Here is a 25,097-nt window from a genome sequence, read left to right as displayed (position 1 = left end):
ACATATATTCGTATAGGTGTGCCTCTATATCTGTAAATTTTTGAACTTCGTTTATTTGTTTCGTGATTTCGAATAAAAGATTTTGTGACAATTAATTGACACTTTCAAAAATTATTTTTCTGATAGTTTTTTTTTCATAATAATGCATCTTTACAAGAAAAAAAAATATGTACAATTGTATTTTAAACACGAAGATCTAAGAATGCAAATGAAAGAAAAATGTGCATTTTTTTTTTCGAATACTTTTGTGTTGTAAGAATATTATAAAAATAGAAGCAAAATTTTCTATATTATTCTATCAATTTCGAATCCTTAATACTCTTACATAATATATTATAATATAATAAATTTATTGTCGACTATTTTCGTATCTATTCGTTTTTATATATGGCCCCACAATTATACATGGACACACGATAATATTTATAAAAAATAGTACACATACATCGATGATCACTAGACTGTAGATGTTCATATAAATTTTAATAACTATAACTTAAAGAAGAAAATCTTTTGTCAAACTAGAAATATCATAAAAGATATGATTTATTTAAAAATACTAAGTAATACTAACATTCTAAATCTTCTTCTACGTTTTAATGTTAAACACATAAACATTCTTCAGTCTATCGATCACAATTTACAACAATTATAACTACAGTATTGTTTCTTAATACTCATTTTGTACGTGTAGCTACAATATTATTGTCGTCCGTTAGAGGTTATTTAAAACGAAAGAAATTTCTTTTCAAGCTAGAAATAGTCAGACAATGACGATATAATCTAAAGTAGAATTGAATATCTGACGATCTTTAAACTCACTTTCAATTATAGAAGAAAATAGAAGAAAATTCAATTTCAGATAGCTCGTTTATATTAACCTTCGTAATAATTCGTTTTTCCTCGGTCGATTCGAGCAAATTTAATCTCGAATCTCGATCATCTCATAAATCGAGTTTCTTCAATAGCTCGCATATTTCACGCGGTTCTGAATTATCGAATTTATCTTACATCCAATTTTTTGCTTGTGTATTGTGAACTTTGTAAAGTTATAATTTGCTTATAGTAAAAGTAAATTTAAAAAATTTTCATTATTTTACTTAAATTTCAAAAATATTTCATTCTACGACATTCGATCGATATCTTGTGATTAATATTTAATGTGATAAACTATGAAAATTACGTATCGAAGAAATACAATTTCATAGGTTTGTACATAATGAAGACCAAAGTTTAAAAATCTATTGTAAATGGGAACATTTACACAATTTACACAAATAACGAGAATAAATAGATTTTTATCTATCTTTCGTTCATCCTGAAATGTGCAGCATCTCAATATTTTTGTAAGAATCTAATCGTATCAATTATTATTATTATACTATCATTTCTATTATCCACGAAATATTATTTAAATTTCTGACTATTTCATTGACTACTGGTATTATTTTGATATATCAATCATAAAAATGCGAAATTTTTTCATCTTAATTCGCATTATTTGAGGTTTCAGAAAAAGTTCGTTAAACACGTTCATCAGAATCATAAGAGATAATAATACTATATAATGGCTGAAATAAAAAGAAATTTTGGTTTTTCAAACTACATAGACAACGAAACGAAATATCATATCATATTGATTTTTTAAACTATATAAAAATTAGATCTGTAGCTTTATAGTTCTTAATTTTTTTTTTGAAATGCATAAAAGTTTCAAATGTTGTCTACGTGCGAATGGAATTATTTCATGATACTGAAGTGTCATCACAGCACAAAGAAGAAGAAACAATAAGATAGAAATTAAAATGTAAGTGTAAGACAGTGATTCTTTAAATAGTCAATGATTAACCTCGATAATTTATAAATAAATTAGAACTTCTATTTAGTACTTTTAAAACAAAAATAATAAAAAAATAATAAAAATAATATGGAATATTCCAACATAATTTCAGATCTTGAACCATACCCAAAATTATTGTTCGTTTATCTTTATCTACTCTTGTTATTATTTGAGTATACATGTATTCATATGAAATATTATTTTGATATTTTGTCATTTGGCATATTAACCTTTTTAGTTTTGAAACTAATTACATCATATTTTTATGTACTAAGAAATCTATTTTTAAGTGTTATTTAAAAATTGAATTCAATAAAAAAAAATATTATATATGTAAAATATAAAAATATTGAAAAAATATGAAAGAATAAAATAATGATAGTAACAATAATAGATAACATGAGGCAGAGAATTCTATGCAATTTTATCTGACAATTTATCAAAATCAACTATCTTTGGACAACCTATAATAATTCATTTTTTTTATCTATCTTAAAGATATTCATCTTAGGAAAGTCTACATTCGCAATATCATCAATCACAACAAAGACTAGTCGATAATTTTCCAATTTTCTATCTTTCAACCTTCGACCATGGGATTCTTTAAAACTCTCTGTCTTCGAAGATCATTGGGAATGATGATGGTGAGAAACGAACCAAAAGCTAGCGCAATACAGAGGAAAATATTCGCCCAGAAATCACCCCAAACGTGCAAGAAATACCCGTAGATAATCGTGAAGATGATACCGAATATTTGGCACATTGCGTTTAATAGACCAGCGGATGTTCCTTCCGGTTCCGGATATGTTAATTCCGCGGCAAATTCAAAACCCACTGGAAGATAGCCAGTCATAAAGAATCTGAAAAAATATTTTGAGAAGAATTCAAAATCATATTAAAAATTTCATGTAATAAATTAAATTTTTATTATTATTTATGCATGTCCTTATGTATTTTTATTTGTGCAATAGATAAATTATATGAAATTATTAATGCAGATTATGAACTTATAATATTTTTGAGAAAAATTTCAGCTTTTTACAATTTTTTTGTAAATATTAAAAGTGAGAATGAAAAATATTTTTGAAGAATTCATAAATTAGATTTATATAGGATTTATAAAGTATATTGACTAAAGAATAAAATAAAGAGAAAAATAATAATTGAATTTCATTAAATATTCTGAATTCTTAATGAAAATTAAGAAATATGGATTATTCTTACCCTAATATGCCAGCTATTATATAAATGGTGAATATTTGACTGGTGGACATTAGAATGAATGTGAATATAATCATGTCCAAAAAGGAAAAAAGATAAACGCCTGATGTTGTCTCTCTACAAATAAAAAATTTTAAATTAAGACAATTAATCAACGAAAGAAACATAATGTAACTTAATTTTTATATTAAGAAGATTTACTCACTTGAATTTGCGTGTTTTATCGAGCACAATACCACAAATCACAGAACCTAACATACCAGCGCAGATGATGGTCAAACCGATTCTTCCAGCATCTTTTTCATGATTCTGAATTTTTATTACAACGATATAAATAACGATAATAAATAGAAATTTAATAGAGAAATAATATAAATCTTAAAATAGAAAAGAAAAAATAGATATAAAAAATAAAAACTTACAGGAAAATATTGAAGGATTATCTGATTGAGAAGCGTGCTAATGGCATAAAACACGCCTACGTTAATGCCATAACTGAACAATAGTAATAAGTAACCAACATTTGTGATTAGTTTCTTTATGGAAATGAAGAAACTTTTCGATGTTTCGTTCTCTCTCTGAATTTGAGCTTGTGCTTCATTCGGAGGAAGTGGTGGTTTAGACTTAAAAACTAGAGGAAAATATTATTTCAATATATTAATTACAAATTAAAGCCAACATAATATTGAAACCAGAGAATATAAAAATATAGAAAGTTTATTGTTTTCTTTAGACGTTTAGAGAATTTTTTAATATTGAACTTATGATTAGTATACGTACATAGAAGTATAAGGACCAAAATAATAGTGGTAAAAACAGCAACTATGTAGAACATCGCATGCAATCCTCGGCCGATTTGATTAATTTCTTCGCTGTTTTGCACCAACATCGGCGGGAAGAGGAAACCAATTGCTATACCCAGCTGGAAATCAGAGAACGATCATTTTAAATTTTTCTAAATGATAAATAATACAATAGAAAATTTCTATTTCATGTTATTTTCTATAGTTTGAAATTTATATAAATGTCGTAAATTCATCGTGAAATTACTATCATCCAGAGATGCTCGATGTCCATTGTTGTTATTCCAAGGAAGTAAGAGATCATTATTCTTTTCAGCCCATCATGAGCTATGCCAAGAGTTCCGCTCTCGAAAGCTTGTGCTCGAAGAGCGGCAAACTTGGCAGTCACGTCATAAACAGCAAGGTCAACGATCATTTATATCAATTTTGTGATATCTATCGTATATTTCTTTATTAACTATTCATAGCAAATGGCATTGTAATAAAAATTTTATTTAAACCTCATCAGATGTGAAGAGCGATTGATGTACGTCTTCTAAGAATACAATTCCTCTAATCAAACAGAAATACTTCTTCAAATGAAATATTCAAGATTCTCGAACTATAAATCTGTATACTTGGGATAGAAAAAAAAGGTATGTACCTCATATATAAAACATAAACACATATCTTAAGAATCGAATTTCTTTGATTGAAATATTAATAATATTTTTTTCAAATTAAAGATTCTCGGACCATACATCTGTATACTCGAGACCAGAAAAAAATCTATATGAAAGTTGATAAAATAATCTGATCGGTGGTGCACCTTGAATAGATTATCTTCCTACGAGAAGGGGTGATCTATTTGAAATACATAGGTTTAATTTGCTGAATGGGGTCCCAGATCCCCCTCGTACCGCCGCGAAATGAAACGTGGGTGCACGTTACGATTCTGTTTCCCATCTAATCACTACTTCATTCTCCAACGACCCTGTCTCTCGAATTAGAGTTTTACTACACAGGTAATATGCACTCGAGCTCCATTTACGAGCATTTATTTAACAACTATATCGTATATATGTAACTCAAACATCGTGTGGATATGTTCACTTTGTTGGTCTCCATCCAGTTGAAAATTTGGCATTCTATTACTATTGTTTCGAGTAAAGTGATCGTAATTGATGGACGTTGATTTTTGAGACAATAATTGAGACAATGATCTGGTATTATAACGAGGACTCTTTTGGAGGTGAGGAAAGAAAATAGAAAATTAATGAAAGGAGTTTAGAAAAGAGACGTTGCACGAAGTATTCAAGAGTAGGATAATTAATTACTTGTTAAGAGTTGGATCGAATGCTTACTAATTGGAATATGTTCAATGATTGAATTATGCTGAGAGAATATTGAATATCAAAGCTTGCGAAATTATTTTACAAAGAATATTCATTTTGAGTGATCATGCGAAAAGGACATGAAACATCAAAGCTTGGAAATTGTTTAATGGAATCTTTTCGATAACGAGTTAAAGTATTTCACATTAATGATTGAAAAATTATAAAGAAATCGTTTTAATATTTTGTTCTTTTTTATTACTTGTAACAATATTGTAAAATATTCTGTATAAAAAGATAGGTTTGTTTACTTATGTTATTAGAGACATATTAATGGAAATAATGTTATTTTTTTCAGTATAATTTTCCTCAAAAATGAAGCAAGAAATCAAAGTATTTGATTCTATACCTTTTATATATTTTCATATAAAAAATTATCTTTACATTTTAAACATAAATTATTTCTCATATAATTTTATGTGTAAATACAACTTATATATATATGTACGATTATAAACAATATAAAGTTAATTAAAAAATTTACATCTATAACTAACCTGATTTCCAAAAACGCCGATGCTGCACGCGCTGCTGACTTGATTTAAATCGAACCAAACAGCGGCCAAACGAGCTGGAACCGATAAGATGAACGTTTGGCTCACAGCAACGAATGTTTGACCAATGAAGGTAATCCAGAACCGATCTGGACTTACGCTAAACACTTTTATCCAAGAGCCGGTCATCGTTCCGATCGCACCTGTCAAAACGGCGAACCTGAGGCCCTGAAATCGATGATTACGTGAAAAATAATGGAATGAATTCTGAAAAAAACTTATTTTCTGGAAAAAGAAAAATTCTTTCTTTTATAAAGAAATGGTAAACTCTTATCTTTTCTTCGTACTTCGAAATATCAGAAATCTTATTATTAGATATACAAATCTATAATATTTTTTTATGATCCATTAATCTTCAAAGTAATTTGTTTAGATATGGAATCAAGATTTTCTTTTTTCTTGAATATCTTTCAATATCGTTCAACAAGAAAAGAAAATAAAGATAATAATTTAATAAAATGTCTACATCAAGTGTTTTCAAGATCAAGGTTCAGGATTAAGATACGTATCGAGAAAAGAATTAGAAGAATTGATCTGTTAATCTTATGATATATTTCGATACAATAATTTTTTCTATGATTCTCTTATCTTTTATGCAGTGCCAATCCATAATGTAACATTTCTCGAGATAGATATTTTCAATAAAATTGATTAGTTTCAATGGATAAGGAAAAATTAATTGCAATATGGATAAGAAAAATTATTTTTACAGACAGAAAAATATAAAAAGCAGTCAAATAAATAATAATAATAATAATAAATTTAACAACCATACTTACGAATCTATCGAGTAAATAACTTGCTGGAAAGATGAAAGGAATATAAGTTATCATGTATATCATGCTGGTCATATCCACTGAAAAAGTGGATACATTGTAGTATGCCGTAATGATATTTGCAATGATGCTGTATTGAATCCATTGCATCGAGTTGCTAGCGCTGTACAGCACGAAGATTATTAGAATCAGCCATCGTCGTTTGTACACTTTCGTCTCGATCACCTGTGAGAGAATTATTTTCCAAATTAGAAAATTTTGTTTAAATATAAATTTTGACAATAGTAAATTTTCATCGAATTTAATTAAATTTTGCTAAGATAGTATTTTGAATCTTTAAATTTGATTATAAATTTTAATAGGATTCTTTTAATAGGATTTCTATTAAATTCTTTTATATCTAAATTCTTCTCTTTTGAAAGTCATCAAGATATCATTTTCACATCCTCTATTTTATTGTAATTGTAAAATCTTCTTAATTTTAAATGCTTTGGAAATAAATCCTTGGAAAATTCTTTAAGGATTTATTATCCTTTTTATTTAGATTATCTTAAGTTTGCTTTCATCGCAATTAATTTCTCTAATATTTACAATCCTTTAAACCTAATTTCCTTAATAGTTAATATTAAAATTTCCTATGCAATTTTTTTTAAACTTAAATTTCCATAAACTTTCTTATATTCTACCAAATCAAAATTTTTTTGTCAATATTTGAACATTCTCAAATTCACATATCCTTATTAAAAAAAACTTTCAAATCTAATAAAAAATATTCATGAGCAAAACAGTGAAAACTTTGTTTATTTATTAAAGATTTATTACATAAGATTACAAGTTTTAAATCGGCTCCCATTTCACAGACATTCTAGTCACCTGATTTGATTGCACGTTGCTCTCCATGGCTTTTATATAATCCGCCGAGCTTTTCATCATTTTTGTATCCAGCCCTTCTTCCATAATCCACGTAAAAAGTCAGTCAACGCTTTTATACCGACTTTTCACTGAATCTTATATTTCCAATACTTCTTTTGTATCTTTATTTTCTTCTCAACCTCCAAATAATTTTCTCAAATACTCGTTGTTTTCAAGTACTTTGTTTTCGATCGAACTGAATTTCTGCAAAAGATCGAAAAAAAAACAAGCATCGAAATTTTTATTAGAGACGAGAGAACTCTACTATTCTTCTTGTTAAATCTAGCCGCGAGAAAAGCTTAATAATTTCACGAGACTTCTCTGAAGTGCCAATTAGTGGCGAACAGGACACTCGAGATTTAATAGGATGCCTGAATAATAGATTTTTCGAATTAACATGTTGGAAAAACAATATACGATAACCCTTTCAGCATTCTTGTCAAGATAAGTCCTGATTATTGACATTTCCTTTCCTTCCAATTTTCCATTGTACAGCTTAAAATTATAATCGAATATTGCGATACCATTTCTCGCTCAAAAACATTGACTAATCAAGAAAAAAAATGATACAATGAAATAAATAATACTTAGAGTGCAAAGGGTGCATGATATAATCATGATTGTTTAGGTCGCATAAAGATTCTATCTTGGACCCTTTTCATCGAAGGGAAGACTAAATCTATTCGTATAATGGAACAAAATGGCAGCATCATAATTATAATATTGTCCACTTGAGCACGGATGTTGAGTTAGGGTTGTAGGAAGTAGGGGTTGGGAGTGTTATTATACTTGATATCATAAATGACACACTTATTATTTTGCGAATCAATATTAAATAAATTTCAAGGAGATATAAAACAGGCAAAAATTAATTTTTTAAAGAAACTCATAATACTCATATCATTTCGGCATTTCAAATTAATAAAATGTAATTTAATTTAATGTAATATTTATTACATTGAAGTAAATGTGAATTTTTTTAATTGTTACAATATCATTGGAAAACAAGTTATCATTAATTAAATGCTCTTAAATGAATTATTTATTTGATTTCCAAGTGATAGTCTGCGAGTTTTAATGAGTAATTATCGAATTGTTGTGTTAAAAAACATGATTTTTTTTTTTTATTCCCGAGTGATCTCAATTATCATCGTATAAACATGTATGTTTTTTTGTTGATAAATTATAATTATTGGCATTATTCTTCCATGTCGAAATGGCTTTAATATTAAGATTCAAGAGAATTATTAGAAACTTATGAATTTTAATTATTTTTACTGTGTTTAATTTAGATTTAGATTTATTCTGTGTTTAGATCCCCAAGAAAGTTTTTGAATTTTTAAAAATCTTGAAATCTATATTTTCGAATATGTAAACATATTTAAAGAATTTTAATAGTTAAGTTTTGAGAATTAGGAAGAATTTAAAAAATTTAATATCATAGTTTTCGAAAACTTAGAAAATCATTAAAATTAAAATCTCGAAATATTTCAATATAATAAAATTCTTAAATTTATATTTTTATTTATCTAAATATTCAAAAATTTAAACAATCTAAATTAGCATATTCTATAATTTAAACTTTTGAAATATTATATAAAAATTCTTTTATCTAAATTTTCTCTTGTCTCGATTTTTCAATTATCCAACAATTTTTGAATCGGAGTCTTTGTAAATCGAAGTACTGTTAAATTTAAATTCAATTTAATTTATCGTTAAATTTCCTTCAATCTCAATTTTATCGATCCTAAATTCACTTATAATTTACTCTTGTTTTGACAGAAAGAAAGAACATTTCCATAGAATCGGGTACAAAGAAATATAGAAATATCTGTAGAGAATTATATACAATATATAAATGTAGAAATATATCAATATATAAATGTAATATCATTATAATATACATATATTTAATTTATTTATATTTGTTTATTCAATGTTATCATTATTAAAGTTTTTTTTTTAAAAATTAAAAAATTTTTTGTTGAAATAAGAAGAAAATTATAAGACATAAAAATTCGAAAAATTGCAAGATTAATTTGTTTAAAAAAGGATTTAGAATAAGAACAATTTTATTCTGAAGAATTTTTATAGATAATTATTATCCAGCGACCTTGTGAATCGCACATTACTTTGTCTTAATTAAAATCTTTTAATAATGAATGAAAAAACAGCTTGGAATAATAACCATCGAACGGTTGTATGTCATGTATATGACATAAGCGTTTAACATAATGCATACAAATGCAATATCACACAAGAAGAAGAATAAGAAGAAGAAAAAAAAGAAGAATTATAAATTCTGAAATCTGAGCCTCGAAGTATTTAAATGTTTTAAAATAAAAGTTTGCAAATATTTAAGGATTTTTCAATTTATTTTTCTCTTTGGAATATTTAAAAGTATCTGCGAAATTTAAACTTTTTTTTGGAATTCATAAAGATTCGGAAAGAAATCACAGGATTCTTTTGAAATTAAACTTTATTTAAATTTTTGAATATTTAAAACCCAAAATATTCTCGAGTATATATATATATATTTCCAGTGTTTTAACAAATACAATGCAAACTCGTATTCTCAAAAATTAAATTAAACATCAAAGAGGAAATATATAATTCAAGATGAATAAAAAAAAAAACTTTCTAACTGGGACAGGACAATCGATATTTAAACATTTATCGCGAGGCATAAATCTCGATATTAAATGTACGATAATATTTTACAAATGTTCGAAACTCGAAAAATTTAATTAAAAAAGTAAAAGAAAAAAAAAAATGAAGGTAATTACTCTAGTACGCGTAAAAAACATCGATAAGTGAAGCTTTTAAACCAGCACTTTGACGAACTCGACTCGACGAGGCCATTTTTATAGGAAGTCGATGGAAGGTCGATCGTGAGTTCCGGAATTCTGGGTTTTAAGGTCAAGGATCATATATTATATAGGAATCATTTACTGTGCCGGCCATCTACACGTAGATTCTCCCCTACTTGGACGGAATTGCAAATTTCGATTTGAATTTACGACAAAATCCCATCAACTTGAATGCAAATTGTATTAACGTTTCGAACTTCGTATCAATTTTCTTCGTTGATAAAATTATTCGATGAATGATTAAGAAGAAAGGAATTTAACAGAGTTATATATCAATCGATAAAAAAATTCAATGGAATAGTTACTTGGAGGACAATAATATTACAAATAGAAATAATTTATAAGTTACAATCTTCTGTCTGAAAATAATTTTGTAGATCTAAATAAATTGTACGCGTGTAGAAAATTTCATGAAAATCGGTTGACGCGTAAAAAAGCTGTACAAGTATCGAAAGTTATAAAAATTTATTGCTATTGTAGGTCGTAAAAAATTGTGATTTTCGCCATTTTTAATCATTTACGGCTCGTAGCAACGGCTCGTTAAAAATTTAAGGATTTTTATATCTATTTATTTAAGGGATTGATAATATACGATAACACGTGGAATGGAATTAATTTTCTCTCTATTTAATTTAACGAAATCTCTACAATTTATATACTATTCTGCAATAGAAGAAAAATTTTTACCGTTTCTTTTAAATCGGATATCTTGCTCCGATTGAATCGGTTATCAAGAGAAAAGCCTTGATTTTATATCGTTTCAAAATATGTGTCGCGAGCGCCACTAATCGGTCGTTAAATACTTTTTTTTTTCCTCGTGAATCGAGGAAACAGCTTTGTTTCGAAGATTTTTTTTCATTCATTCACCCCTTCTTCCTCCTTTTATCGCTCACTTCGTATCCGCTCGGATACAATTGGAGACATTGATTCAAACGTTGTAATCAATGCTCCGAAGGTTGCTCGTGATATATAAAATAAACACGCGGCAAGATTTTTATGTTTGTCTTTTAAAAATGGAATGATCGATTTGAGATTGAATTCCCCTTTATACCACAAAATTTTTCTTCATTTACTCTCTCTTTAAGAAACTTTCGTTCTTTACTTTCGTATTTTAAAAATTGAACAGCTCTACGAAAAAAATTTTTTTCACAAAATTTTAATCCAACTTCTAAATTCTATTTCATATACCTCATCGATCTCATTTTTTAAATCCTTTATATTGGATAGAAGAGAATTGATTCTACGAGGGAGATAAAAACAAACAGAAATTTCGATTGAGATTTTATTTTTTTTTTTTTTCCTCCTTAATAGATAAAACAAGACGTGACAAAGAGCCATCTTACATTATCTTGTTTCACCAATAAGAAACTTGAACTTCTTATAGCATAATAAATAATTCTCAATCGATATTTTTGTACACAAACTTTTGCGTTTGTTTTGATTTCTAGAACTCTTCAACATGTTCCACGAAAGGATTATACTGCATTATAGCGATATTTATCATCGAATCATTTTTATCTTCTTAATTATATTTCAAATATAAGTTAAAGCCTTTAAACTCAATTTATACAATTCCCCATTCTCCCTTTTTCGAAAAAGCTACTCAATCTAATATTGCAATAAATCATCGTGTCCATAATTTAATCATTGTGTAAATTTTTTTACTATTTCCTTTTAATATATGATTCTCGCGTTTAAACTCGAGCATAGCTTTTTTTAACTTTATCTATTCCGAGTCAAATCGCATTGTAAAACCATTAACTGTGAACATTGAAGTTATCGTTTTAAACGTCGTCATTTTCCATAATTCGTTTACCACTTGTCCATTCTATTTTGATTGAAAAAAATTATTATACACGAGAACAATGATCTCTGAACCGGAATCGAAGTCAAAAATCTTACTTACCTGACACGCGACGATCTCTCGGATCCACCGATCGACGAACGAGAGACAATCGTCTCACGAGAACGCGCCTTCTTTCAACGCGTCTCATAAAGTTACGTTTCTACTTTTCCTTCCCGTTTCTTCCACCTTACCAAATTTCTCACCTTCAACAAATCGACAGACAGAATGAAATCAGAATAAATGCACACGAATCACTCGAAAGAAGACACACGAGAGAGACGGACACGGGCCGAGTCCACGTGGATCTACGCAACTTTTGCTTCTACGCCGGCCGCTTAAACGTCGATATCGCCTCGGTGTTTTAATTTTTTCGCGATTAGTCACACGGCTTGCGAAAACGATAAAACAAACCTCGAGCGAGCGAGAAAGAGAGAAAGAAAGGAAGGAGAGGATAAAATTTTCAAACGAACAAAAGGAAAAAAAGAAAAAGAAAAATAATAAAATCAAATCTACTACTCCCGATCCTCGAAATCAAGCGGTTTCCTTATTATCCTTTGAGCGAATCTTTCGAAGAAAGAGAGAAAGAGGGAAGAAAAGATCGATCATCGAAAATGATCATCGATGATGATGGAATAGGCGAAAAAATGATCGAAGCACAACTAGTTCTCGAAGCGCAATATGGGAAAACGGTCCAGAGATTTTTCCCTCCTTCCCTCTCTCCCTCTCTCTCTATGTCTGTGTTATCGATCAGTCGATGTGGATGTGTTGAAAATTTTACACGTACGATGAGTTTTATTACGAAGCTGGTTGTTTCGCACGCGAACGCGCGAAGATGAAGGAAAAGTGATCGAGCTGTGTGTCGGTTGTTCGAGGCGGAGTCAGAATACGTGTGTCATGGCTGTGTTTTTTCAGAGCCGGTGCGACATCCGAGTCGGCGGAGCGCTGGACATTAACTAAATCCGACGGATAGAATCGCGACTCGCACCACCTACGCGTCCTTCGTTTTGATAGCGAGCTCCCGCGCATCGGCAGAACGTGGCTCGATCCATTGCTTCTGCGCGAGATTTCCGATGGCTTGAGATTGGCGATCAGCCGTGGCGAGATAACAGGACTTCCCTATTTTTTTCTTCTTCTTTTTCGATATTTGATCGATCGATTTGGAAGAAGAGATTCTCTTTTTTTTGAAGTCGAGTTATAAGAAGGAAGTTCTTTGGGTTGGGTTAGTTTTGGATAGGGATGATAAGAATAGGATTGAAAGATGAAAGAGAAATTTGATATATTTGGAATTAGTAAAAGTTGAAGATATGAATAGAATTTTGTTTATTTTGGATTAGTTATGGGGATGGATGGGGATGAAGATAGGTGGAGGAAGTTTGGCATAATTCTGTACCTTGAAAACTATTGTTTTGTTGAAATTTTGTTGAATCTTTGTTTAATTCAAATTTGGATTTGTTTGTTTTAAATAAATAGGGATCATTAGATGGTTAAATAGAAGAAAATTAATTACTGTAATAAGTTATTCATTTCCATTGACTTTAATATAAAAATTTATTTTTATAAAATTCGAGCTCCATCTTTGGCTTTAGTTTAATTTTTTAATCAATAGATTAAATGGATGTTTATATAGATTTGTGAAAAGTTTTAATACGATAAAAAAGTAGAGAGAAAGATGCATTCGTATAAACACGGATTTGCAAGAAAAAAAAAATTGTTGAAAGCAATAATATCTTTTAGAAAGAATGGAAAATATCTGCTTCAGTTTTATGCTAATGCTCGTTTGGATTTTAACATGACATAGACCTTTTATTTGAAGAATCAAAAGAGACTTATAAATATGGAAAAGAGCAAAGTTAAATAAGTATTCATTAGTCTCTAATGAATTTTCTATATTTGAAAATAAGATATAATTTTTTCGATAAAAAAGAATTAACAAATATCGATTTAATTTTTCCATGTATATATACATATATGAAATTAATTTATTCTTATTTTTATAATAATAAAAAATAGATTAAAATCAAGTATAATTACAATGTAGAATCATTTATTTTCAATAAAAATTTAATCATATAATATATTTATCCAATAAAAAGAATATTTTCGACAAAAATACTGATAGATGAAAGATACTAGAGATATCAATCGTGATTAAAATTCCTAATACGATTAAGATATTGATAGAATACTAAAAAATATTTTCATAATTTTAATCTAATTTACAATCTAAACGTTTCCTAATTAAAATTACTAACCTATTGCTTTTGCACATTGCTATTTGATTCATTCAGACGATCTATGAATCTTTTTAATCTTACATTAATTCACTTTGAACGAAAGATCATCACGAACAACGTTATTAAAATTCAAACGATTATATTCTACACAATTATATGCATAAAACTGCTTTTATATTTTTAATAATTTTAAATTTTCATAGATAACTTCTACATTGAGAAGTTAAACGTTAACAATATCACGTAATGATACGTAAAAAGAAAGTTCACTTATAAAGATAACATTACTAGAAGATAACAATAATACCAACGATAGAAAATTATCGTTAGATTTAATGGAAGTTTTAATTTAATCAACAAATTATCTAGAATAAGAAAAAAGATTCACATTTGAATTTTATCTCTTCGTTCTATGAAATATTATTATTTAATTCGCAATAATTGCAATTTTTTTTATCGAGAGAAAAATTTCTTCCTCCGCAATATTCATTCATGATGATCAAAGTGCTGCAAGTTTTTATTAATTTTATCGAGGAAAAAAAAATGTTTGTTTACTTTGTTTCAAGTTGCATTGATTGTTTCAATCTTGAACTTTATCACGATCTTTCGAGAAAGAAGAATTAAACAATTTCCCCCACTTTTTTTTCATTATAACATCGTTAATAAAAAAAATGATCATTGGAGAATTTCTTGATTTGATGTATTTTCATCTTGCGTCACGAAAATGTTTTCAAATAACAATAATTCGTCAGTAATGTCTTGCAAAACGAGGAAAAGAAAGTATATTTCGTACTGCAAAATTTCTAAGAATACATTACAAGCCTTTTCGACCGATTAATCACCATCAGACAGCTTTAATTTTTATTAAATTAATCAAGTGACATTGTTTGCCTCGAGCATACAAAAATAACGTCGTTAATAATTTGTCAATAAATCATCACGTGTAAAACGAAGAAAGAAAATAACGTGTTTACGCGTTGAAAAACATTTCAACCAATCTGTCTGACCAAAGACGTAATCATTCCACTTGTGCGCAAAGGGGCAAAAAGAGAGAAGAACAAATGAAAAAAAACAAAAAATTCGAAAATGATAGTTTCACGGAGCAGTGTAAACATTTGTTTAACGATACAATTTCTTTGTTTGAAAATTCCTTTTGTCAAAAATCTTTAGACACCATCAACATCATCATCTTTGCTTAAATCGCTACGAGATATTGGTTTATTACCGATCTTTATCAGACTTATTTATCAAATTTTATTGATGAAATAATATAAATGGCAAGTTGTGTTGCGATAATATAGAAACACGACATAGAGTCATTAATTGCACTTGGTTCGTGAACAGAACGTGATAGCAAACCGTGCAAATAGGATCTTCTGAGAAGACCGGCCGTCTAAATCCTTGTAAATACGATTTTACTGGCTGCGGATACAGGGGATTACGTATCACCACGTATCGTGGATCTGCGATCATTACTTCTAACCGATCGTAAAATGCGAAAAATCTGAATATTTCTGTGTAATCAACTTTTCGTGATAATGATTAAGATAATTGTTTAATCGAAAGAGAAAGATATAATATTTAATCTATTTATGAAAGTATTGAAAATTTGTTTTTCCTGTCGAGCGTGTATCTTAATCTTTCGATAATTTTTGTTATTAAAATCATAAAAATTATTGTTCATTCAAAAGTATATACCGATGAATTTTTTCAAAATTATTTTACATTAATTAAATGTTAATGGATTGGAAAAATAGAATGTCGTGGTAAAATTAATCATTTTCTTTATTGCTATGATTTTTTTAACTTTAAAACGTAATTTTTTCTTTTTCCAAATTCCAAATGAAATGATTTTCTCGATTGATTCTGGAATTTAATTTTTTCAAAGAAAACTCAAGAATGGCTTTTACAAAATAAATTCCTTAATTTCTAACAAGTTTAATATTTGTTGTCTCGATCATTCAGTTATTCAGATTAATCCTTTTTTCTTATCTTCAATGATTCCAGAATATACAAAATAAACATTAAGTGTTTTGATATCGAAAATTATACGTCGTTTTGATATCGAAAATTATATCATCGATGAGATAACAATATCGATCTTCCAAAAAAACAAAAAAAATGATACCTAAGAATTTGCTAGAATCTATTTTTAATAATACTTATTAAAATTAATAACCTGAAAAAAATTATTAAATTAAAAATTAATTGATTTCAGATTTTCTATTTTTGTAATTAATAAAAATGTGTAAGTAATTTTTAGTAGAATTAATATTAGTTTCTACTATATAGGTAAAAATAGAATTGTATTTAATTATTTTCTTAATAGAATACTTATTCGTATTTTACAAATATTCTAAGCATTTATAAAAAAAAAAAAAAAAGAAGAATCGAAGAATTTTAATTCAATTTGTAATATTAAGAGAGGAAAATTTCATTTTTTATGTATAATAAATATAAAAACAAGTATTCTAATATTTTAACTTTAATCGTATATGTGATATATTTTTAATAGTAATTCTTTTGGTAAATAAAATTTTCGAAATGTTTTTTTTTTTTTTTAGACAAGATCAATTTTTCCAACCACTTATCGTTCATCGTACCGCGTCAAAAGTATTTTTAACTTCACCTATTACTATTTCTTATCCTCTAAAAAGATCACATTGACGAGGCATTTTACGCTAAATATTGGCGCAACATGTTTAAACAATTATTATGCCTCGATATTCGGCCTTGCTAAACTTTCAAGCTGTAACATCCGAAGAGATAAGGCGCGTCATTGATAAAAATATTTAAAAGCGATCGAGGCGTTTATCTCGCGCGCACACACCTTATTATGCGACACAAATTAACGATGTCTCTTGACGTCGATAAACGTCCGTTTTGTCGATGATTATGCAACGTTTTTCGTTCGTTGCTTTGTATTCGATATTTATTTGACAATTATCGAATGATGAAGGACCGTGTGTCGATATTTCGAAAAAAAATTTCGATATTTTGGAATTCTTATTTGTTTGACACTTGAGTTATTATTTTCATTTTTTTTTTTCGAATAATTAACAATAATTAAGCTATTTTTATCTGTTTAATTTGTTTTGGTTGCAATTATTATACATTTAAAAAATGTTTTGAAGTGTTTTTTTTTTGCTGCAAAGTACCCTCATAGATTACGATCGAAGTTTGTGCAAGTTGAATTGAAGAGATAAATATATTCCTATATTCTTCGACGAATAATAATCAGAAGGAATTGCTTTGTGATTGCTTTGATTTAATCTCGCTTGCATGTCTTTGCTTGTGAATTTAATTATAAAACTTGTGCGATGACGTTTTTGTTGACTAATTCTTCTAATTGCAGATGTAAAAGGCGGATAATAGATTATTTGTTTATTGAATTAATTCTGTAAGATTTTGAGAATATTTTTTTTTTATGATTGATGAAAGTTCGAGTAACAAAAGATATATTTTTTTATATAAGTTATATTTGTACCTTCCTATAACATATAATCGAGAAGTTTTCAGAAACTTTGAGACTGGATTTTTTGTAAGAATTTAAATTATTAAATTAAACTACATTACAAATCAAAATTTATTATTATTTTCGCAATATAAAGTTTTAAAAGAAAATAAATTTTATTAGTTTATTGCTAAATTAAAATATTGTAAAAACTTTTCTTTTTAATTGACTTGTTGATAGACATACATATACACAACAAATTTTTAATTAATTGTCAAAAAATACTTTTTTCTCTCCGTGTAAAAACACAATATAAATCAAGTAATGAATATATTTAATTCGAGAAAATATACAAAAAATGAAATAGAATTTAATTTATAAGTGGAAACGTTAATAATAAAATTAAAACTTAGGAATCAATGCAATCACGTATCAATATATGAGTGTACGTATATTTTACCATGCTCAGATTGTCTAAAAATTCGACAATCATAAGATATTGTATTCGTGTTAGCGAAGAATCGTTGATAAAAGTTTGAAACGAAAGTATAGAAGTTGGTCAAATCGCGAGCATATACGTTCACAAGACGTTTGCTTATCTAATCGAAGACGTAATAAGAACGAAAAGAATTCATACCTTAGATAGCGACCGATGAGAATGTTGATTGGGGCAAAGAAGGCCGCTCGATTCTTCTGGAAGATCTTGAAGTTCATCCATGTTCCGATTATCGAAATTCTGATTAATTCCTTTCATGATCCACTACTCCTTTTCTTACCCTCCAACTTCTTTTCTAAAAGAATTTCAATCTATATATTTCTTTTCAAATCTTTCAAACGCGAAATAAAGGAATTGAATAACGAATGAAATTTTGAGTAAAATTTGAGAGAGAAAAACGAGTTCTTTTTTTTTTAATCTTTCAAAAAATATCGATATATGGATCGAACAAATTATTATATTATTTTTGGACTCGAATAATCTCGATTCAAAGCTTGTGAGAAGACAAGCTTTTAAGGCAAACTTTTTAAGTAAGTTTTAATCTTAAAGAGGAGCTCTGAATTTTCACGATTTTAAAATTACGGAACGCGTCGTACAAGAGGCGACGATTGATTAAAACTGAAGATTCATAAAGATTGTTCGTGCCTGTTAGTGAAGCAGAGTCGAAGTGGAATATTAATTTTCCTGGCAGAAAACGTGTTTACAATGCTTGAAATGAATACATACTGACCGATACTTAAGATTATCTGATTACTATCGTGAATTGTGGGGGCTGTGTCTGGAGCGATTGTATTGCGAATTTTTTTTATCGAATTATGATTTCCTCCTCGAATTATGGATGACTCCTTGTCAATAATACTGTTACAATTAACGATATAATCGAGCACAGCTGTATTATATCGAAGGGGGGAACGTATAAAGATATTATATCGACAAGATTAAAGACTTTGGAAGAATTTTTGTAATGAGAATCATTACAATCATTCTTTATGTTTCTTGAAAAGTTACATATACTTTGCATTTTTTTCTTTCTCTTTTTGGATCTTATTTTATTCATTCAGCATCGCATTGATACGCTTCATTATTAACAAGTTATTATAAATGACGTATCTGTGATAATAGATAAACATAAGAAAAATTAGCATATAAAAGACGTTCACATAGCAGTTATTTCTTAGATTAAAATGAGAAATTAGATGATTAATTATTATTTTCTTTATTATCCTTTTACGTAGAAACAATTTATTTCGATCTATGCAATAAATTTTCAATTTTTTAATGAACGTTCTATATCTTTCATAGACAAAGTACAAACATAGCTTCGATATCGATAACCCCTATCCATCGTGAAAAAGCAAACAATCCGTTTCGAGAGCTAGTCGAACAATAGATTGAATACGTGCATCCATCGAGCTTGATATTCGAATATGCTCAATATGATAATGAGTTTGCACTCGTAGAGATATTCGTCCTTCATCGTTGAACGATTTTGAGTCATCTACTCTTTACAAAATGGCCGTCAAAAACTTGATGATGCCGTGCATGATAATCCCATGTCTTCGTACTTTAATGGATTTTGCATTTTGTTGTGTGCAGGATAAATTATTGTGGGGGATAAATCATCTTATCGCTAAACAAGTTTCCATTGGAAGAAGAAAAATAAAGTTACATCATAATGGAATACATTTGCTGTGATTCAACTCTCTCTCTCTTTCTCTTTCTCTGTCTTTCTGATAATTTAGAAAATGTTAAAGAAGATAGCCGATAATAAAAGTTTTTTTTTTTTTCTTTAGTTGAATCGACAGTTTAATTAATCGAGAGATGATAAATTAATTGATATATTTGCGGCTGATAATTTTATGGAGATATTCAAGTAAAAAATTTTACTTGAAATGTATGTAAAAAGTTTCAGAGTTAAACAATTTGCAATGTATTAAAATTAAGAATAGTGATAAATTCAGAATTTTAAAATTTTAAGTATAATTTATTTTATATTCTATGATCATCTTTCTTTCTTAATTCTTACTTTCTTAAAATCATTTTCTAATTTTAACGAGTTAAAAATAAATTGCATGGACTATAGTATAAATAGCTGTCGTATGTCATATTTGTCTGACCAAAGTAGAGATATCCCAGTCTGGTCAGTGATTACCGACAGTGTTAGTCAGACGCGCCTAAGAAATAGGCAACCAAACGTACAAGGTTCAAGTTATATCTGCCGATTTCAAGGTGCTTGAATATCAATAAACAGATGTCTGTTTTATCATCTAACTCTTTCGATAAAAAATTTATAAATAAAAATTATTTACAAATTATTCTTATTAATATCCACTGAATCTTTTAAAATTTAAAATCTTTTAAAATTTTTAAAAAATTTTCAGAAAAGAGAAAAATATATATATTATTATATATTATATTTATTAATATTAATAATTAAAAGTTAGTGGAATTACAAACTCTTTATATATTAATCTCTTATATAAAATATTCACAGAAATATGAGATAAAGAATTCGAATTCGACATGTTTCTTTTTTTTACACCGAATGTTATGTTAGATTTTCGCTTTGTTTGCAGATGGCATGGACCAAGACAATGCTGACGTAACAACATAAGACAAAAGTTACATAACGATAGCATAATTTTTTCCTTGTCGTATTTCTCAAGAATCGTTTTCCGCTATTTTAATCTACGATCCTTGCATTATTCGAATCTGTGAAAAAGGAAAAGCAACAATTACGTCTAAAGATTTGCTCATAAATTTTTCCTCGTTTTCAAATTATCCAAAAAAAAAAAAAATTAAAAATCACATGATAAACATTGTTTTGTTTCGATATTCATTTCTCTAATTCTTCTCTTTTCTTTTTTTTTCCAGAACAATTCCTAAACGTTATCGTTCCGAAGAATCACAAAAACGAATAGCGAGTCACACATACGAGGGACACTTTCGACCCATTGATAAAAAATAATTGGAAATAGCCAATATATTCCTCAATGGAAATATTTCTTGCAAAGTAAAAACTCCGTGAGCCAAGTTCCGTTCAGAGTTAAAAGATTTGCAGTCGGAACTAATCGGAAATTACGTTTCAGGGTACAATGTACCATTCGACAAGTGTTGTGGCGAAGAAAACCATGGATGCGGAATGACACATGGTACATACGGCGGCCGATGCCGAGAAGAAGGTGCACGTGTGCGTCTATACAAGGGGGATCTTAGCTCTGCTTTCAGTCCAATCTTATCGTGCGTTCCGCTCACATCTCCTCTATACAACAGTATATATTACCGATTTGACTAACGGTATCCCGTTGAAAATTTTCGAGCGTGAATAGTGCGTGAATGTGCGACATCACACGGCGGAATTCAAAATTCATCTCGTGTTTCGTAGGAACTCGATCGTTTAGAACGTTGTTTAAAATATAATAATGATAAATTCTTACGGGCGAGAGAACGATGATGAGAACGATCGGTTCGAACGAGAGATCGAATTATTCGAATCGGGAAAATAATTTGAAACGAATCTCTATTATTTCTTTTTTTTTTTTTTCGCAGAAAGATAATCGCAAATAATCTTTCTATCTTCCAATTCTCGAAAGAGACACGCAGAGGGATCTCTTACCAATGATCGATCAAACGATATAACGTACCATTATTCAATCTGAATCTGTTCCGTATCGTTTCAGAATTTCATCGAAAAGTCGTTATCGACCGTATCTTCAGATAAACGTTGACAGAGGATATCGGAAAGCTATCCGTAAAGTAAAAATCAGTCATCAAAGTCTATGGACAGAAGTAGTTTCAAGTTTCTTTCCGAGGAGAATTTAGCTTGGAGAAATTAACCTCGAAGGATCGTTGCTTTTCGAAATTTGTCCATCGTTTCGAGGAGAGGAGAAAGATGGATCGTCGAGTGGATCAATCAACCGATAATTAAACGTCAATCGTATATAGTGGTGGACAGAGAGGCGTCGATTGATATTCGAGAGGGTGGTTCAGCGAGTGGAAAAAAATATGTTGACATCGCCTGGAATGAGTTTAATGGTGGCTGGTGTCGCCTCCGGGATATGCTTTCTCATCTACACCAGCGTTCTAAAGGGGTGAGTGCGAATTAACGAGACTTAACGTTGTTTCTCAGTGAAAGAAGGATCCTCCGATCGGATGGGCCGAAAATGGAGGACGCAGGTGGCGGTAAAAGTGGGTCGAGATCCGTGGAATCTGACTGTTAACTTTAATCGATTTTATTCAGTTTTATAAAATATCTCGCGGTGATCCTTTTTTTTTCTTTTTTCTTTTTTCTTTTTTTATTTACGATTTTAATAACTTCTGGTTTAGGATAAAATATATTTTCGAACCTTGAAGTTATCACAGATAAGCGTTAATGGCGCGTGACATGTTAGCGTGCACATGTTTCGTTTGTTTGTGATGCGTGTTTTAAATTCGTCACGGTTTCTTCTTCCTCTTCTTCTTCTTCTTCTTATCTTTCTTGTTCTCTCTCTCTTTCTCTTTTTAATCTCTTTTTGTTTGGAAATTTAAAAACGTACATGTGTAAATAATATCGGTGATAACTCGAGGCCGTGAAATTTAGAAATCGTTTCCGTTTACAGGATTCCAATCGATTTATTTCTCTTTCAATTTAACGGTGCTTCTGTTGGAATGTCAATTTTTCATAGTTACCGTTGGAAAATGTTTTCATTTTGAAAATCTTTTAAAAAAAATTAACGTTTCGAGAATCGAGATATGAATATATTTGAATGGCGCGACGCGAGTCCAATGGTTATCCGGTTTTGACACAAAGGATTGAATTAACATTTAACCATTAACGATTTTTCTAACTCTTACTCATCGAGCAAATTGATTTTTTCCATATAATGAAATTCATACTCTTAATATTTATTGCAGAAGAAATACTTTAAGATTTTTTTCTTTCTTTTCTTATTTTCTCCTCTTTTATTTTATCTAATTTTTTATTTGATGATTATCAAACAAGATAAAATTTAAAGGGAAATAAAATTGAAAATAGTCCTCCTAATAAAAATTAGAGAATGTGATGAAATTCATCGGAATAAAAACAATATTTACATTTAGATTTAGGTCTTATAAATAATCTAGAATTAGACGTAGTATAGAGAATTCATACGAGATTCTTCATTAGAAACTTCATGATAGATAAATTATATCATTTTGAAATTGTTTTGCAACGATAGATTAATTGTAAGTTGATGACGATAATATCTATTGTAGAATGAAAAACGAAAGAAAGATGAAATTTTATTAAACAAATTATTCAGATATATTCAATTCATTCATTACTGATAAGAATAATTGTTGAATGATAAAATTGAATAATTTCATCGATGCATTCCAAAGTGTCACGAGCAATACTAGGCCAAAATTTTTCTTTTGATATTTTTTATTGTATTTGTGTTTTTTATCGATGAATAATGTAAACTCTACTACGAAAAAAAAGAAGAATGTCTGAACATCTCCTTACTTTGTTTCCAAATTGCAATATTTTCCTCGATTTCTTTCCATTCAAAATAATTTCGAGATTTATTAATTCTAAAATCATAATATACTTGATATAATACAATCGTAAAATTGAAATACTTCGCATTATCTCTCGGATTTGAAGATAATAAGATTAGATTGTAATAATTGTGTTTCTGATTAACACGTAAAATAGCACAGGATTACTAATTATAGTTTTTGCGCGATGAATAAATAAAAACATTCTTCGAAAACAAAAATGTAATTCAATTTTTAATCAGAAAACAAGATAAAATAAACAAATAAATGTAATAAAGTCGACGATTTTTGATGAAAACAATGATCTTGATAGAAAAAGATTTCTCTACATCCCAGTATTGTTTTGTTTGCTTATATCATATATTATTACACTAGTAATAACCAAGCTTGTTATTTTTTTTTATTTTTCCAATTAACATTTATTAACTCTTGAACGATCAATATTTATACATTATATTATATTTTAAAAATAATTTTACCTCCAAAATTCTATACATTATTATAACGCTAAAAGATTGTGAAAAAAAGTGATATTAAATATTTTCATTTTCTCAAAATATTTCAGTAAGTGAAAAAAAAAAAAAAATAGTAGTATATATCGACCATTCTTAAGATAGAATATCATATCTGTGCTTATATTTAAATATCAACATCATATTTAAATATACAACAATAATTAACAAGTGATTCTATCGTGAAAAAAAGAATCCAATAAAAAATTTACAACGTTACAATAAGGATATCCAAGCGTATATCCCCCCCTTTTTCTGCATCATCTTCTACAATCTTCACACATTTTCTCGTCCATAAAACTCTATACTCTGCGTTCACCTGCACAGAAGCGTGTAATAGGTTCACGGTAATCGCGTTCAAAGTTCCTTTTCGAATCATTTCCCGTGTAAACTTTTAATGATCAACAAGTGAGACTCCTCACTTCATGATTCCTCGATTCATCTCGAATCTTTGTTTTAGATGTCTTTTGATATCGAACGAGAGAACACGTGATGAGGAAAGAGGAAAGAGGAGAGAAAGAGTGAGAGAAAGAGAGGAGAGGTAGAGGTAGAGGCTGGTTTCTTAACGATCCAGTCGGAATTTCTTCGTTCCAAGTCAATATTAAACGAGGCGCTCGATGTTTCGAGCTGTTGGCCAAAGTAGACCGGCCAAAGGAGGCCTCCGAGAGGAATCTTTGGCCGTTATG

General features: G+C 28.7%; 2 protein-coding genes and 1 long non-coding RNA gene across 11 annotated transcripts in view; 2 read left to right on the top strand and 1 right to left on the bottom strand.

The window, feature by feature from the left end:
* Positions 1–601: 601 nt before the first annotated feature.
* Positions 602–2,485, top strand: LOC102675996. The gene is made up of 2 exons (XR_004150208.1): positions 602–1,346; positions 1,712–2,485. It is a non-coding gene; the product is annotated as an uncharacterized LOC102675996 (long non-coding RNA).
* On the bottom strand, positions 2,280–18,674 carry LOC102676096 (uncharacterized MFS-type transporter C09D4.1-like). 2 transcript variants are annotated; one of them, XM_006613925.2, is made up of 8 exons: positions 18,521–18,674; positions 6,571–6,792; positions 5,735–5,959; positions 3,842–3,983; positions 3,484–3,692; positions 3,267–3,370; positions 3,065–3,178; positions 2,280–2,700 (listed from the first exon to the last, which is right to left on the bottom strand). In XM_006613925.2, exons 1-8 carry the CDS (start codon positions 18,635–18,637, stop codon positions 2,421–2,423), a joined length of 1,413 nt encoding a protein of 470 aa, XP_006613988.1. In that variant the 5' UTR covers positions 18,638–18,674; the 3' UTR covers positions 2,280–2,420. The 2 variants fall into 2 exon arrangements, with proteins under 2 accessions (XP_006613988.1, XP_006613989.1); XM_006613926.2 differs by lacking the exon at positions 18,521–18,674 and adding an exon at positions 7,441–7,666.
* A 3,299-nt stretch (positions 18,675–21,973) lies between these two features.
* The window catches only part of LOC102673723 (putative leucine-rich repeat-containing protein DDB_G0290503), a 65,034-nt gene continuing 61,910 nt past the window's right edge, over positions 21,974–25,097 (top strand). For 5 of the 8 annotated variants that reach the window (XM_031509622.1, XM_031509627.1, XM_031509625.1 and 2 more), the window contains exon 1: positions 21,980–22,470. In XM_031509622.1, coding sequence (XP_031365482.1) covers positions 22,385–22,470 — 86 coding nt within the window. In that variant the 5' untranslated portion in view covers positions 21,980–22,384. Of the gene's footprint in view, positions 22,471–25,097 lie in introns of all 8 variants that reach the window. The other 3 variants (XM_031509624.1, XM_031509619.1, XM_031509621.1) reach the window with 2 other exon arrangements.

This window comes from Apis dorsata, unplaced genomic scaffold (genome assembly GCF_000469605.1).
Source record: "Apis dorsata unplaced genomic scaffold, Apis dorsata 1.3 scaffold_165, whole genome shotgun sequence".
Classification (NCBI taxonomy): Eukaryota; Metazoa; Arthropoda; class Insecta; order Hymenoptera; family Apidae; genus Apis; species Apis dorsata.
The sequence above is the reverse complement of the archived record's forward strand: the minus strand, read 5'-3'. Positions and strand labels throughout refer to the sequence as shown.